General features: G+C 35.9%; 1 protein-coding gene across 1 annotated transcript in view; it reads left to right on the top strand.

The window, feature by feature from the left end:
* LPIN2 (lipin 2) overlaps positions 1–18,048 on the top strand; it is a 37,427-nt gene that overhangs the window by 11,834 nt on the left and 7,545 nt on the right. The window contains exons 4-16 of the mRNA XM_009284121.2: positions 555–853; positions 4,661–4,768; positions 8,517–8,640; positions 9,290–9,611; positions 9,853–9,952; positions 11,080–11,267; positions 12,468–12,561; positions 12,931–13,000; positions 13,109–13,198; positions 13,967–14,049; positions 15,184–15,328; positions 16,180–16,328; positions 16,807–16,893. Coding sequence (XP_009282396.1) covers positions 555–853; positions 4,661–4,768; positions 8,517–8,640; positions 9,290–9,611; positions 9,853–9,952; positions 11,080–11,267; positions 12,468–12,561; positions 12,931–13,000; positions 13,109–13,198; positions 13,967–14,049; positions 15,184–15,328; positions 16,180–16,328; positions 16,807–16,893 — 1,859 coding nt within the window. The remainder of the gene's footprint in view (positions 1–554; positions 854–4,660; positions 4,769–8,516; positions 8,641–9,289; positions 9,612–9,852; positions 9,953–11,079; positions 11,268–12,467; positions 12,562–12,930; positions 13,001–13,108; positions 13,199–13,966; positions 14,050–15,183; positions 15,329–16,179; positions 16,329–16,806; positions 16,894–18,048) is intronic.

Here is an 18,048-nt window from a genome sequence, read left to right on the forward strand (position 1 = left end):
TGGTGATAAGACAAGGGGCAAAGGGCACAAGAGGGAAATTCTCCCTCACTGGAAATACTCAACATTTGGCTTGACAAGGCCCTGGATAACCTAGCCTGAGGCCCTACTTTGAACAGAAGATTGGACTAGATGATCTCCAGATGTCCCTTCCAACCTATACCTTTCTATGAATCTGTTTCAAAATAACTAGACAGCAGTGGATTTAATTAGCCTATTTTTATTAACACATTTACTAAGCATGGATAGAACTGGTGTGCTCAAGGGCAGATAATTTCAAAAACATTCCACTGACTGGGTATTTGTTTTGCTAGAAAAATCAATTGTTTATGTCTGAAACTGTAAAAATACTAACATTCATTTTTCTGAATTTTTTGTAATCCCTGTAGTGAACTTGGTTCCTTTCTGGATATCGGCTTCATACCACTGGGCTATTGTATGGTTTTGTGTCTAAATATAGATGCAAGGATTTTAATCTATGTGACAACTATCCTGTATGCATGAAACAAAGTTAAAAAAAAAAAAAAGTCTGTTCTTTATTTTCTTCTTTTGCTTAGGAAAAAGTTCCTGCATATTTGGCGACATCTCCAATACCCACTGAAGACCAGTTTTTTAAAGACACTGGCAATCATTTGAAATCAGGTGAAAATGAGAGAACATGTGTAAACTCAGAAATTCCACACTCTGTGGAAACAGAGACTGCATTCACCCCAGGTTCTGTGAAAAAGAAAAAAAGAAGAAGAAAGAAATACAAACAAGATAGCAGGAAGGAAGATCAGATCTCTTCTACTGGGACAGAAGAGATTTTTGAAATGGAAATAAGCTCAGATGATGAAAAAAGTGTTCAACCCCTAAGGTAAACTATCAGATACTTGCTGACTGCTTTCACTGTTACCACTGAACATTAAAAGGTGACTTGTACCTTTCCTCTATGCAAGTAATGCATAAGTTTCAGTAGGCTTTTCCTCAAACGAACAAAACTCCAAACCATTATCTTCCACGTCTTTACAGAATCCTTCAAGTTTGGCCATTTTGTTATGAACAGGAAACCCAATTAAGCCCATTCTGGTAAAGAAGCATTTTCATGATCTGTTGTGTGACTGAGAAAAAGTTTCAGTGTAATCTCTCTGATGAAGCAGAGTGGTCTTCTGTTGTGTTTGGTAACCTCTTCATAAACTGCAGTGTGGAATGCCTGTAGTACACCACATCTGAATTTGACTTCTCTGTAACTTGAAGTTTACTTTGGTAATTGAAAACTACATAAATTAATGCTCCTTCACATTAGTAAAAATAATTCTTTGCATGTGTGTAGTCATAAAGGGGGGGGGAAATCAGTCCTGTATTTTGAAGTGGATAAACTATTAGTGAAGTGGAGCTTGTGGTAAAGTGGTAGCACATACTAATAAGCTGAAGAAGTTCATATGAGTAATAGGAAAGATTATAGTAATAGAAGAAAGCTATCAAGCATACAAATGCTTAAAATCCAGGAAAGGCCTACGCATCAGTTTTATGTGGAAGTTTCTTAGGCTTCTTAACAAAAGAGGTGGACTTAGTTTTTAGACAAAGCTAGCCGCTTTATTGGACAGCGTTACTGTTAAATGTAGTACTGTCTGAATAAATTGAAGATCTGGTTTGGGAATTGGAAGAATGTTTTGGTGTAAGAGAATAAAGTATAACTGAAAAAACTCCTTCAGTATGGGTCTTCAAGGGAGTCTCAAATTTAATAAGTACCAGTCAAAAAGGTTAGTGCAACAGAAAAACATGACTGATAAAACACAACAAACAAAATTTGGAAACAAACAAATTTGTATTTTAAAGTGTTTTCTAGAATGTCTGTGGCTTTCTTAATTCATTTGCCTTATTTTTTCACTGTCATTTATGTCAGTGAATTGTCATTTAGATATTCACTGCTCTGTTTAAGTCTGGGAATTGGCATTTTGTTTGGTTTGAGATTTTTCCTTTTTTTCCAGTTTAAGAAAAGCAAGATCTTTGTTCAGTCTTCAGTGTAAGAGTATTAACAATAACTTGTCATAGCGAAACCATCAAAAATAAAAATAACTACCAAGTACACGAAGAAAATATAAACCATGAATTGTTTCTTTATTTAATAAATTATTACAAGTCTATGAAGAATTTAGGAATGTCATGCCAATAATGGCTGTTTTCACCCAGTGTTTTATTTGTAAATCACATTTTTTTTACATATATATATAAACAGAAACAGCAGCAGAAATGCATTCTCAGTCAGAGAAGAGTGTTATGATGTGGAAGAAAGAAGCTTTTGTAAAAGAATGCTGTTTTCTTGTGAATAGCAAGTAAATGCAGGACTGAAAAAATACATTGTAGTAATGGAAGCCTAGAGACAGTAGGTTTGTGGCTATGTATCTGTTAATGGAGTTCATATACGGTCATTCCAGTGGCCTACCAAGGCAGGGAATAAAATGCCTTGCAATAGGCATACACTGTTTTCTTCCCAGCTAGATACTGTTGCGAAAAAATGTTCATAAGCTTTCTTTTCACATCCTGTGGGGGATGTAAGGTGATATCAGCAGGTTTGTTTGGTTTGGTTTTTGTTGGGTTTTTTTTTTAGTGATAAATGTGTGGCTCTTGGTGGGTGGGGAAGAGAAACTTAACTAACTGTTACTAGACATAGCTTCAGATTTCAAAGTGAAACTGGGAAAGGAAAAGGGAGGCTCATGCTCCAACAGGAAGGTCAAAATTCAGCCACAGGTACCAGTATGTAATGTCTTACCTAGTTCTATTCTTATAAAGTGGAAAAACAAGCTGTTTCCTGTTCCTTGGGAAAATCCATTTCCAAGTGTTCATGCAACTTTTTAAAAAATATGTCCTTTGTCTTTTCTAGCTATGATTAGATATGTTAGTAGTACTTGACTTACCTAAAATAATACCAGGAGGACTGAGATTACAGTGTGTACACTCAGAAATAGAGGGCATTATTTCTCCAGTGCTAAGGGTGTTAAAGTAGTAACCTGTCTCTAAAATCGTATGTATTTATTTAGACCATGTATAAAATGGATAAGGATGAGAAAAAGTGGTAACACTGTTTATAAATGTTGCAAAATAAATAGCTTAGAATTCATAGTGCTACTCGAAGTTATAAGTTGATGCATACTGATTTTTCCCCTCTTATTTTCAATAATCTTTGACTGCATTTCGATTTTTAAACTTCAAATTTATCAACTTATGGATGAAAATTGAGTTTTTTGGTGCTTCATATGAACTCACTTGGTCGCAATTTCCCAGTGAATAAAATCTGTTCAGTACCACCTGTGGGTCATCTTGCCCCCCTCTGAAGTCATAATATTGAGGACGTCTCTGTAATAATTTTTTTTTGTTTACTTAATTGTTCAATAATACCTTTTTCCTCTTTTGGAGATAACTTAGCACTGGATACAGACAAAGATAGGAAGAAACATTTCAATCACAGTTAGCTTGGTTTATGAATACAAAGGATGTACGGTCTCTACTGCTCTCATCTCAAGACAAACTGTCATCATCAAGTTTCATAATAATAGTACTTCTGAATAAGAAGTGGAGCTATTAAGACATTTTTAGGGTTCAGTATTTAACATAGTCTAGACTGTCTTCCAAATTAAAGACTTGTGCAAATTAGGTAGATCACTGTAACTGCTTAGGGTCTAATGGGCTGTATTGAGTAAGTGTGTAAATACTAAATATTTATGTATTTTAATACATAATGTTAAAATCTTTTGTTTTATCCATCCGTAAGATAAATTAGTGTTAGCATTTCAAAAGAAGTCCAGTGCAGCCATGCTGCTAATGGAAGAAAAATACTTTTTCGTTTTTCTTTCATAATAATGGCTTAAAGTAATTTGTATTGCATTTTACACTCAAATTCCAGGTTTATCTTCCTTTGTATTCTATCCACTGTGTAGCCATGATGCCCTTGATCTAACCTCAAAACAAGTTAGTTGTATCCTGAGAATAGCTATTTATTCAGTTAAATTCAGAAAGCTGTAAAAAGATCTGAAGTACTTATGATGGAAATACTTAAAAGGGACTTCTGTGTAAAATACAATACAAGGGTCTTACTGTTGGTTGTTTGGGGTTTTTTTTTGTTATTGAGTAGACTTCCCAGTCAAAACAAACCCCACTGTTCAGAACAGTACAGTCCTAGCTACTTGTCGTAGTTTATGGTAACTTGTAAACTCTTGGGTAAATTGTGAGGCTAGTACCTACCCCTGTTTTCTTACTGGTTTTAATTTGTGAAATGTGCAGCTGTAAAGCGCATTGTCAAAACTACCTTTTCTATTTAGCTTTTTCAGTGTTTCTAAGGTTTACGTATTAAGGGTTATTTGTAAATCTCTATTCATCTTTGGATTTTGATAATATTAGCTGGTTGTATAGAGTGATACCACTTATGCTGTTGTGACTTCTTCAATGTTAATTTACTATGTGTCAAAAGTAGTAGATTTTTAAACTTGCAATATTTTCCTGTATTAATAATAGTTTTTATATACATTTTAAGTTATATAAAGGTGTGTTGCAAACAGTGAATTCTTTAAGCTACACACTTCTTTCTTTTGATCTTGGATTTTTAATAATGTACAAGTAACTTTTCTAACTGAATTAGTAATGCAGATTTCTTATAGCTGACTTAATGTCCCATGTATCTCCACAGAGGATCCTCAAATTCATCACCAAAGGGTGAAGAACAAAAAGAATCTTTGATTTATCACTCAAAGGATCATTACCCCTTATCTGATGGAGACTGGTCCCCTCTGGAGAAGTAAGTCACTTTGTAATGTCATCATATGTATAATGATGAATAATTATTAAAAAATTAATATGCCTTTTCATTAATTTTTTTCCCCTGATCTGTAAAACTATCAAACATGCCTAACTTGTGATGTCAAATGCAGCATTTGATACTTACTTGGAACTTTGGGAACTTTCCTCTCTACTGTATGTATTAAACAAAATTTGTGTCTTTTTTTTTTTTTTTTTTTCCCCTCAAGTGAAAAAAGCTTTTCATATTAAAATTCACTGTTAAAGAAAGAAAATGCAGTTAATAAGATTTCCTTAGGTTGAGAAGGGTATGGAAAACAAATGTTCCCTATGATTAACCCTAGCATAAGCAACACTTAATATGCCATAAAGCAGAAGTGTTGAGTATGTAAGTTAGAATTTGCCAGGTGAAATAATGCAAATTACTCGAGGTAAAGCTAGGTCCTCAACTTGAATCATATTCTACTTCAGAACAGGATTTGCTAGTTACTGGAATACTAACCCAGAGATACCAGAAACAATATCAGTTGATTGTGGATTCTTGCAAATGACATAATACAGCTTGCCAGTCAGTTTTCAGTTACAGTGACTAGGGCACTTCTGTTTATACACTCAAGCTCTACAGTTTCTGATGTTCATGCTATTATATTCCTCTTGCATTCAGTTTCTACATTTTTTTCAAGGCTCGCCCTTTGGATTTCACCACTCTAACACCAATCTCTATTTGCATTAGAAAGCATTCTGTCCATATGTGGTAGTACTTGAGGTAAATTTCATACTTTTCCTGAATATTGGGCATAGGGAAGGGCGCATATATATATATATATAGCACATAGCATGCTGAGCAGTATCTTGATTCATCTTAACTCTTTGGTGAGTGTCTAGTTTCACTGCTTTTCAGTTTGACTGGGGACTCTACCTCATAGCAGATACATTCACAATGTCAGTGAGGATTACTGGTCAGCCTTGTGTGATATCCATTGTTGCATGTTAGCTGCTCAGTGCACAGGTGCCTGTTCTTCTGTATCAATAGATGGTAGTGCAGAATAGAAGAGAGCGCTTCAGAAAATACTTTTTGAAGTGCATATAATCTCTCTGCTTTGGGTGTTGCCAGGGCTGTGGCCTCAGAGTCTGAATGTACCACACCGTGCTTGGTTCCTGTAGAGCCTGAATGTACCACACCGTGCTTGGTTCCTGCTAATTCCCCCCGTGCATAGCTTGTTAATGAATAGAAGCAGTTGGACAGGAAATCCCATTATCGTTCCTTTTTATGTTTTGGGCTGACAACCACATCCTCAATTGTACTTGATGAGATGTAGTTTTCAAATATTCCCCAAAGGTTTGTGGTTTGTGACTGAAAAGCAGTCACAGTGTTTGACCCTGAGGATTGGCATGGTGTTGTATGGATTATATCACCTAGATAATTGTAGCGTAGAGGCTGATACTCCTTTTCAGTTTATAAAACTCTAGCTAACATAGACTAGGCTATATCTGGGAGATATGATTCATGCCTCTCTTCTTGATTACATATGTAGGGGATAGTCTGCTCTAACAACTTGTTTGTGCATCATGTGAGATACCTAGGCTCTTTATAGTTATGGTTTGGGTTTTTTTTAACAAGAAGCTATCCAGTACAGACTGCAGTGTAACAGAAATTGGCAATTTTCCTTGCCTTCTTGGGCATGAATTTATTTCTCCTAAGCCACCAAACACAGATTCTATAATGTAGCCATTGTACAGTGAAAGAGAAATGGGAGGTTTAAATAACCTCCCTTTTGGAGACCTGGAAAAGCTGTCTTAGTTGACGTTGGACATCTTGCTCTTCAGAACCTCTTGCAGGAAGCTAAGGGAAGATAATAGCCTAAGTCTTTTCAATAAGGACACTTCTGTTTGTCCTACTCACTAGAATAAAACCAAAAAGCATAACTATTAACTATTTGATACCTGATACCATCAATGTTTTTCCTGTTTTAACAAGCAATGTTAGCATGACTAGATCACTATTACAAGCGTGAGCCTTTTGACTAAGGACTTCTCCCTGAGAATGATAATGGAAGACTTATACTTTGGGGGAAGTGGAACAGGCTTAGGTTCTCAAAGCCCTGAAGTATTCAGTCTTTTGCAAGTACTGCTGAATATTAAGAATTAGGCTTAGAAACAAATTATTTGGCACGTAGGGAAAGTGAGTTCGTATTCCTCCTGAAAACAAATACGTACATGTATTTTCATCAGTATGTTACTTTAAATAAACCCTTCTAACAGTACAGAAAATGTGATTTCTGTAGGAAATTGTTAAAGGAGAACTGAGGGGGGAAATCTCTAAATGGTTTTCTTTTTGTATCCCTGGATGAAGGGACCTCAAAATATCATCTGGTCCAACCTTTCATGGAAAAGGGAGACTAGATGAGATTAATCTAGCACCTTGTCCAGTCACAAATTGAAAACCTCTTGTGATGGGGACCACGTCCCTGGGAAAGTTGTTCCAGTGAATGATTACTCTCACTGTAAAAAAATTTCTTTCTTATATCAAGATGAAACCCCTCCTGGTGCAACATGTGCAAAGACAAGTGTGAAGTTCTGCACCTGGGATGGCATAACCAAAGAGCCCAATACAGGCTCAGATCTGTGTGGCTGGGCAGCAGCCGTGCTGAAAGGGACCTGGGGGTCCTGGTGGACAGCAAGCTGAATGTGAGTCAGCAGTGTGCTGCTGCAGCAACGAAGGCAAATCGGATCCTGGGCTGCATCTGTAGGGCGTTACTAGCAGGGACAGAGATGTAATCGTCCCACTCTACTCAGCGCTGGTCAGGCTACACCTGGAGTGCTGTGTCCAGTTCTGGTCCCTACAATTCAGATTCAAATATTGAGGTTTATATATATATTAAAAAAAAAACCAAACCAAAATACTCTATGAATGTCAAAGTGTAAAAAGAGCAGCATTTCTATAATATGCAATATAATTGCCCTGTTCAAGAAAGGATAGACTTGGACCTGTCCCAACACTAAATGCTACTTCAAAACAACCTCTTGTGTTTCCTTTCCTCCCTAAGATCGTAAGAGCAAAATGATTTTGAAATCACACCTTTCTAGCATTTTGTAGAGTGCGTTCTTTTGGCTTAAAAGTAGTCTTGGCTAAAGTAAATTTCAGAGGTCTGTTTCTGATTTATGGATAATAACCACTGTAGGAAAAATAGGATGCAACTTTAAAATGTCATGAGTCCAAACACATCTGAAGGAAGTTTTCAAGTAATCTCCCTTCCCTCTCCTAAGTTATCTTGTTAATGTTGTTTTCCCCACATCAGGAATTGGTGGTATTTTGTGCATTTGTGAGTTAGGTTTGCAGGACTTTTATTACTCAAGTCTTGGCATAGCAAGCTTAAAAGCTATATTTTTACAGAGGAAAGGAACTTAAAGCTAATTTCTGTCTTACTTTTAGATGAACTTTTTTGTTTTGTTCTGTTTTGTTTGAAAAATGGAACATGGGCTGAGGGGAGAGCTATACCTGCACTGTAGATATAGTGGAGGAATCTGTTTAGGGTGATCGCTATGTAAGTCCTTTAACGTGATTTTGGTTTTAACCTAATTTCTCACTGTCTGAAAACCCTGCTGGGCTTCTTGCCATGTTGCTGAATAATTGAAGCTCTGTTAAGCTGTAGAAAACTCTACCAACGGTAGCTGCACAACAAATGCATTTTAAACACTGTAGCTTTCTTTTTTCTTTTTTTTTTTTTTGGTTCTTGTTGATTTGCTAGCCCTTTCTCTGAGCCAGTCTGCCCTAAAAGTGATTCAGAACTAGAAGTTAAACCTGCTGAGAGCTTGCTCAGATCTGAATCTCACATGGAATGGACATGGGGAGGATTCCCAGAATCAACCAAGGTAAATTTATTTATTGTCTATAACTTTGTGAACTGAGTTTTGGCATATCTAAAATTGTGTCCTAAGAGAGGACTGGAAATCTGCTCCTGTTCTTCAGAATAATTCAGCTGAAATAGGAAAGTAGCACCCCCTTGTGGCTGGCAGATAGTCGAATTTGTTGTGTTCAAAAGCTGGTCAGCAAAGTAATTCCAGAAAACATAGCAGTAAAAATCTGAAATTTTTGAATTTGTAGTTAGAAACTGAAGAAAGCAACTTCAGAAATTAATTTCCCTTATTTTAGGCTAAGTTCTAGTTCATTCCAGAGGAATTGTAGCCTTGATAGAGTAAATTTGGTATCTAACATGACAGCTGGTGACAGAAGCCCTGGTATGTCTACATTTATGCTTTTTTCTTGCCATGGTTTGGACAAGTCAGCACTTCCTCTATGCCAGTTTCTTTACTGAATTTGTAAATAAGCTAGTATGAAGCTTCTGTTGCAGGGAACTTTGCTAATAAGGTGGGACATGTTTTATGTTGCTAAAATACACGTTTAAATTCTTACCCGGTTTACTTGTGACCAGGACTTGTACCATGAGTACAAGTTTAATGTTTAGACCAGAATAAAACAAACATGTGAAGTGAAACGATTGACTAGAGTTTTGTGTTTCAGATAAGCAAAAAAGAGAAACTGGAACATCCCAGAACAGCTACCATTACTCCATCAGAGAAGACTCATTTTAGGGTCATCCTCAGCTCTGATGAAGTTGAAGATGATGATGATGTGAAAGATTCTGTCTGTACAGTACTGAAACCTGAGCCAAGAACTCATCCTCTGTTTAAGCAGATGGATGTTAAAGATTCTCTTGCTTCTGCAATCATAGAACCGCAAGATCCGTTGCCATTAGATGCTGATCATCATTCCAGACTGTTGGTGGACCCTTTACCAGAAGCAAAGCCAATAGCAAAAATTGACTCTCCCTCAAAAAAGAAAGGTATATAATAAAGCTGTTGATTCTTTCCTTCAGTGTGATCTACCAAATGTGAGGCCATAGTGGAAAAAGTATAAACGTGCCTTTTCAGTTTTTGCTATTTAAAGTCTTATCTGACTAAAACTATAATTAAACTCTCGGATTTATAAATGCTACAAGTAAGTCTGAATCTTCCACAATTACATTTGCGTTTAATGTGTCTGGATAGCTTCATCTTAATAATCTTAATTGTTAAAATTAACAGGGGTGCACAAGCGAAGTCATCATCAGGGGCCTGATGATATTTACTTGGAGGACCTAAAGGCTTTGGAACCTGAAGTTGCAGCACTCTACTTTCCCAAAAGGTAATTTTGAATTAAGGTTCTGTGGATCTAGGGTTATATTGCAACTGCAATATGTGAGCTATTACTGTATGATTTAGGTGTTTATGCGCCAGTTCTGATAAAAAGAATTGGACTTCAGGTTTCTAGGCTTTTGTGGAGTAATCAGTACTGATCTCACTGTGAAAATCTGTTTCTGATTTGACAAGAAACACATTGAAAGATCATGTGGGAGGTCTTTACTGAGAGTTTTCATCTTTGTGGAACCTGTATGTTCTGCAAATATGGTGGGGGGGTAAGTTTAAACTACACAATCCTTTTGCACCGGTATTCTATTTGCCATATTGCTAGCTCTAGATAAGCACACCTCAGTTTGTTTTTTGCATGCCCTGTACATCCCTCCCAACTTTTTTTTTTTACTATCAAAAAAAGACCAACAAAAAAAATCCCACAAGATCTTCATGCAAGGCAGCTCAGTCTCAAAATTCACTCTTGTTTGGTTTTTTATGAAATCAAAGCATTTTATACCCCTAAAATACTTTCCAAAAGAATAACTGTCTAGGAAGACCTTTGTAAAAATACAGGTTAATAAGGAAGAAGTGTATTGGTTTATGTTAAAACTAACATTGTAAACTTTTCAGTACTTACTGATTACATTACTTGGGATCAAACTAATAACTAACCATAGATGACAGTGTGTTTTTTTTTTTTATTTAAAAGGCCACCTTTCTTTTCTATTGTACTTTTTCCGAACACAGTGTTCTAAAAACATCAAGCAATGTCCTTTTTCCTTTTATTCTTATTCTACAGCTTTCTGGTAAAGATTGAGGAGCATAGTGTTCTGCAAAAGTAGAATGTAGAGGATCTTTTCCTCATTTAAATCCAATTTTGTTGCAGGCAAGAGAAATGTAATTATTTCCCAATTTAGGTGAATGTTAGGAGAACTGGAAACTGTCAATCTGCCAGTATTATGAAGGGGGGGGTGTGCGTGTTTGTGTCTGGTTTTTTTGGTTGGTTTTGAAATTATGTTGTAAAATGATGTAGGGGTTTTTTTTCTTTTGAATAATCATATAGTGTGTTCTGTAACCTAAAATCTATACATTTTTTTGCAAGTGAAATACCTATGGAAAATGTGGGCTTCTTTTCTATAGTGATTCTGATCCAGGCTTCAGGCAGTGGACAGAGTCAGATACCCTTTCCGGTTCCCAGTCACCCCAATCAGTAGGAAGTGCTGCTGCTGATAGTGGTACAGAGTGCATGTCTGATTCTGCTATGGACTTGCCTGATGTTACACTTTCACTTTGTGGAGGTCTCAATGAAAATGGAGAGATTTCTAAAGGTATGTGAAAGACTAAAACATAAACAGTAATAAAGCTCAGGCAGCTAAACAAATGAAATGGCTTGAATGCTCTGATTTCCACCCTGCAAAGCTTTGGCTTATTATTATGCTCGTGTTGAGAAAAGGGGATGGATAATCTTTCGTTTTCTAAAATTCTCAAGCATTTGCCAAGCAGAGATAGCAGAATTTAACCTCAAATTAATCAAGAGCACTTGATGTCTTGAAAAGCTTTCTGTCTCCTTTTTTACACTACATATTGCATATCTGACCAACCACTCTTGTTTCTGGCTGCAGTTACTTGCTTAGTCCTATATAAATCTTCACAATTTATATTATTTCCAATTGCCTGGTAATTTTTCTTCTTTATTTTTTTTAAGTGAATAAAAAAACTTTGACTATTGTGTTGGACTATCTTTTCTCCTGCTCTACTTTTCCTATCCTAAATTGTTAACCTTTAGACTTTACCAACTGATTCTTCTCTCTTAATGCTCTGGTTAATTTTAATACTGAAGTTGTATGCATTTTTGATGGAGCTTCTAAGGAGCACATCATCGTCATGAACATATACTGCAACGATTTTAGTGTTACTTTTTTAATGGTCATCCAGTCTCTAATGCATCAAGTGAAATTTAAATGCTTATTAATAAAGGCTCAGAACAGCTGTCTTGGTAACATGGTAGTAATATTGCATTTGATTTGAAAAAATTATGTCTTCCTTGCAGGGGTCTTACACTACATGAATTTCTGCAAACTTGTATAGTCACTAGTCATGAAAATGCTGTTAGTAGTCAGTGATTAAACAAACCTGAAAAGCTGACAACATCCTTCCCCCTCCCCTTTTAGTGTAGTATGTAGGCCCCTTACCTGCCGTAATAATTTTTAAAGAAAACTTGCTTGGACAAGCATGGCTCTCTTCTTTTCCAGCCTGCAAACTGAATTAGTTCCTACCTCCTCCTTATCTTTCCTCTTCTAATTCCTTAGTTCTCATTACTGTGACTGTTGAAGTGGTATGAGGCTTTCCCTGTTACTGAGGGGGCAGTCACAAGGCTTGACAGGTAGGCCATATTAGCATATCTTGAGTGATGCTGCAAGATCAGCAAAGACTCTGAAATGACAGAAAGTGTTTTCCTAGATACAAACTAATCGGACATCTTGGGATTTTATATTATTGTTTTTAATTAAAATCTGCTTCTCTTGCAGAAAAATTCATGGAACATATTATTACTTATCATGAATTTGCTGAAAACCCTGGACTCATAGACAATCCTAATTTGGTAATAAGGATTTATAACAGGTAAACTCTCTATATCATGCAATTAAGTCATAGAAGATTTCATTTAAAATCTACCCTTTAAAGTGAGTGCATTTCTCAGCTTCCATTGCAGTTTGTGTTTTTGATGGATCTGTTTCACAGTCTCGGAGAATAATTTTTGAACTGAAGATTTGCATTAAATTTAGCTATAATTGAAGGGAGATTTTTTTCAGCAATTACCACTGATGTTGAATTGTATATATTAAAATAACTCTGCTTGCAGAAAACTTTAATATTAGTTGTTGGCAGCAAATACATATTTTCATCAACAAAAGGGCAGTTTGCACACTGATATTTATTGACCTCTAGTCAGGTTTTGTAATATCTTATCAATAACATGTTTTAAAACAGGTATTACAACTGGGCGTTGGCTGCTCCAATGATTCTGAGTTTGCAGGTGTTTCAGAAGAGTTTGCCCAAGGTAAATAGATACATGTATACTTTTTTAAAGATTTTTGTATGTAGTAACACATTATTATCTCTTTATTTTGTTTTTCTGTACAAATTAAAAACATGCCTAATTTTTCAGGCTACTGTTGAGTCTTGGGTCAAAGAAAAGATGCCAAAGAAGTCTGGAAGGTGGTGGTTCTGGCGCAAGAGAGAAAGCATGACTAAACAGGTAACTGAGACCTATTTTGACACCACACACACACACCCTTTCCTGAGCTGTTAAAAAATCAAAAAACTGTAATTTGTCAGAAGTGCCTCAGAACACTGCTCATGTAGCTCTGTGTCACTGATTGCCAGCTGAGAGTTACTCAGTGTTGCAGTAGCTGTAGCTGCTTCTGTATATTTAGTCTTAAATTATCACATCTTTATTCACTGTTACTAGTTGCTACAACAAAATTTATTTTATTCATCTCTTGCACAATATTCTTAAAATTCTTTCTTCTAAGCCATAAGCAGTTGTCAGAGCTACTCTTTAGTTACTGCAGTATGTTTTAGGAATGTATACACAAATAAATAAGTAGGTGCTGTGCTGCATAATAGATGTTATGCTGAGACACCCCATTTTAGACTAAATTAAGCTTTCTAAATCTTGAGTATGTGCCTTAAATTTACTTTCCCCCAAAAAAAGTGAATTTTATAAGCTTAGAGGTTGACAGCTCCTTTAATGCTAAATTCATCATGTTAGACTGACTAGTAGTTCTCAACTTCTGGCATGCAGAGTTTTGTTTCCTGAAATAATAAAAAGCTTTAATGGATCATTTATTCATAAGCATCCTTCTGTTTAAATAATTTACAGAATGAACGATTCTGAGACTTAATATAGTTTATGTACTATCATGATAGCTATTTGCTTAAGTGTGAACTATGAATTCACTTGGATCAGTTTAAAATGCTTAAAATGTCAATATGTTTTTTTTTTATTATCATGTTGCTTTAGATACCGGAGGCAAAAGAGGGGAAAACTGAGACGCAAATAGCAAATGAACTGCCAGCAACTATAAAAGAGCAAGTTAATAGTAGGTGTGTTCCTGTCTGAAGACTATTCTGTGGACTGAATAGTGTCTTCTTTCTTTTTCCTTTTTCCTTTTTTTTTTTTAATGAAGAATTCAGTAGCAATTTACTGTGGGAAGAAACATTTTCCTCTAAGCTACTGAAGAGAAACCATATGTGTTTGGCAAACAATTCAGCAAAATAATGTGGCAGCAAACATTGTAGGAACTACAAATACACTACAATTATTTCCTAAATCCTATTGTGTTTACTTCTTAAATAGTAACATAACTGACAGAACAACAGAGACATATATGGTAACCTTTATCAATGGGCCACTACTCTGTAAATATAGTGGTATTGTTTCTGAGATATTGTTTGTCATTCTTTTTTTTTTGTAAAAGCCTAATATTGTATGAATAATTTAAGCCATGTGCAATTTTTTTGTAACACTAAATAATTGAAACAATAAAATAGCATTAATTACAGTGCACAAGTTGCCCAAGATTGTGGTTGAAAACTAGCAGTATCTAGCACAAAACTGTCCCAGTCTAGATAATTTATTATGCATATTCATATTCTCCCATGTTTTTACAAAATACTTGTAAGTGTTGTTAGTTTCTTAAAGATTTAAGAAACTAAATAATATCTTGATTAAATACTTCAGAGAATCTAAATGCTTCTTTTAATCTTGAAGTCTCTAATCAGCAGAGAAATGTCTGTGAATAACCTTAAAAGGTGAGCTACTCCACTAACTTATCACCCACAGTTTAAATTATGTAGTAGCTGTGGCAGCTTTTTTAAAAACAAAACACTGTTACTCATTCAGTATCCCTTTTTCATCTGCAGTTTCCCTAATTCATCAACACAGTATTAGTGATCACTTGACACTGTGTCTCTACTAAACTCATCATGCGTGGAGCCAGCTAGTAATAGTAATATTTAGAGCTCCACCAATACTAGCATGCATTACAAGTCTTATTTGCTTATTGGCATATGCTAGCTTTATCTGGGCATTCACTAGACCATGGACTTCATTAATCTGTGCTATCAGGCTAGTAGCAAATCCTCAATATAAGCAGAAATCACTCTTGCATAAGAATCTTACGCAGTTAAAGAAGGATTTTCCGTAGCTTACATTTGTTCTGGTTGATGTCATGTTAGACCTCCAGAAGATGATTCTTCTAGTGATGAAGCATCACAGGAGTTGAAGGAATCCCTGAAAATAGATTCTGCCCCAGCAGAGCATCCAACCCATGGGAACATGACATCTTACAAGAAATCACTTAGACTATCTTCGGACCAAATAGTAAGTGGCATGACTTTCTTGTACACAGGATGCTTCATAATTCCACTCTGTTGGGTTCTAAAAGTTGGGCTTTTTCTGCTTTTTAGAAACAACATATAAGTACGTTTAACAAAGTAAAAAATGATCTTTGGGTTACTTTTCTAGCAGTAGAAAAAAGGAATGGGGAAATTTAAAATTTAAAAAGGAATTTCAAGTATTTTCCAGTGCTAGTGTGGGCAACTGCAGGGAATTTTTTTTCCTGTTGTGTTTTTTTAAGAATCTGTGTTTAGATTAAAAAATAATTTCTTACAAAGTTCTGTAATTAAACTTCTATATTAAGATGTTGCCAAAAAAGTGACATTGTGCAGTTTGGATATCCTGGGATCTTAACAGTCTAATAATGTATATTTAAATTGATATGCAGTTTATTCATTGCAGTCTAACTTACAAGTTAGCTTTGCTACTGTCTAAATACATGATCTTCATCAGGGAAGAATTTTGAGGAAAGCATCCACTAAGTAGAAAATACTATTGCATACTAGAGCAAACTGGGAGTTCCATTTGAAGTACTGTAAGTCTACTGTAATAGCAAGAATTAAACGTAGCAGAGAGTCAAATATCTTTTATTACTACTGCAGTCAGTGCTGCTGTAAGCAGATATACGAGCTATGGACAAATAACATGTACCCAGACTACAAAACAGACTTTACCAGCAAAACTGTGCCAGTGTTCAACCGTGGTTCACTTTTTGATGAGTTAATCAAAATAGATGAGGAAGAATATACAAGCCATTTTCTGTAGCTCATTTATGATTCTAAAAATTTTTATAGTGGGACAACTTGTATTTTCAATTATTTTGATTTATTCTAAAGGCCAAGTTGAAGCTCAGAGATGGCCCTAATGATGTTGTGTTTAGTATTACAACTCAGTATCAAGGGACTTGCCGTTGTGCGGGAACAATATATCTCTGGAACTGGAACGATAAAATCATCATATCGGACATTGATGGAACAATAACCAAGTAAGTATCACTGGGTTTTTTCTTTTCTTTGATATTTTTATCTTGCTTTATTGATCCTATCCTGCTTTTCAAAATAAGATAAAGAAACTTGATTTAAGATGACTATTAAAGGATGTTCATTAACAGTCACGAAAAACACTTGTTGCTTTGATTTCAATTTGTACTTGCATTTACAGCACACTAGAAAATGCCTTTTAAAAGAATAATGCAAGGGTGATAATGTTTACCATATGACTATTGCCCGTTCAGTTAGACTTTTCCAGGTTTAGCATCCATAGGTTAACTTGGAAACTGACTTGTGCTGTATGGCCCCACTAATTGCTCTCTCTGGAGTAGTTACTAATTCTCTTTTGAAATAGTTAGGACCTTCTGCAGAGATATTTCTGTAAATGCTCATTATAAATTGTATATTCGTTAGTGGTTGTCTTTAACAAAACTCATACACTTTAGTATCAGCTATCTCTGATTTTGCTTTTAGGTCTGATGCTTTAGGACAGATCCTCCCTCAGCTTGGCAAGGACTGGACTCATCAGGGCATTGCAAAACTCTATCATTCCATAAACGAGTGAGTATGTAATCTATGAAGCAATTAGGGTTTTCTGGAATTTGGGAATTAATGGGCAGGTAATTGGATTGTTGTTAATAAGTATGCAATCTATTACAATTTGTTGGTCTAAATGTTGGGAAGTGAGGTACTTCTGTCATTCACAAACAAAACTAAGTTGGTTTCCCCCCCCCACCCCGGATGTATGCTTTTACGGGAATGGAAGCCACCACTTTTACTAGTTCCCTTCTCAAATGTTTGATCTTGCATTTTAGTTCTTAAAAACTGTGTGTGATATTGTTGTGACTACAAAAGAGAACCATAATAGCAATAACTTCTCACAGTCATGCATATGTCTGTTCCCACCAAGTCAGGTTGATCACAAAGCCTGTTACACTGTACCATGTTTCTAAGTTCAAACCTAAATCGTGTCCTTCCAATGCATAAATATTTTGTGGTTTAATGTGTTTGCTACCAAACTCAAGTGAATGCTCCTTAGGATAGATTTCATGTTCTGAAACAAGCCTAATTAACAACGTGACACTGCCACAAAGGGAAGGTTGGTGGCCTGGCTCAAGTTTTCTGTCACTTTGTTGCGCTTCTGGTATAAGGCGATGCAGTTCAGTAAAACAGTAGAAAAGTAATCTGGCAAAACGGCAATTTCCCCTTCCCCTCTCTGGGTTAGTCACCTGAACGTGCTCACCTTGTGATCTGGAAGAACCTGCAGAGGCAGCCTGTGTGACTGCAGGAGGGGAGGAAGGAGAGGAAAGATGACTTCCCCCTTGCAGCAGTGGTGAGGTGTTTGCTTAGTTCGAAAGTGTTGTGAACCACACCCTTACAAATGTACTGTTCATCTAAGAGGTGTACAGCCTTACAATATTTATGTCCAGTGACTTAGGGCAGAATAAACCTACATTTTTCCTCCCCTTTCAGATTTGGTCCTTTGTTTAGCAAACTATTTTTAAAAAAATATAGCGATGCCAGAAATAATACTTGCTACTGAGGATCACAGGATGATCAACTGTTAAATACTTCGTGATCCACTTAAAATAATCAACTTCTATCTGTGTTTTTAAGTTTAGTAGTCTTTCTTCCCCAAAAATATTTGGAGTCTTGGAATCTTTTGATGACCTTTGCTCTGTTACATAGAGCTAAATTTCGTATGTGGCCCCTTGC

Source organism: Aptenodytes forsteri, unplaced genomic scaffold (genome assembly GCF_000699145.1).
Source record: "Aptenodytes forsteri isolate BGI_AS27 unplaced genomic scaffold, ASM69914v1 Scaffold229, whole genome shotgun sequence".
Lineage (NCBI taxonomy): Eukaryota > Metazoa > Chordata > Aves > Sphenisciformes > Spheniscidae > Aptenodytes > Aptenodytes forsteri.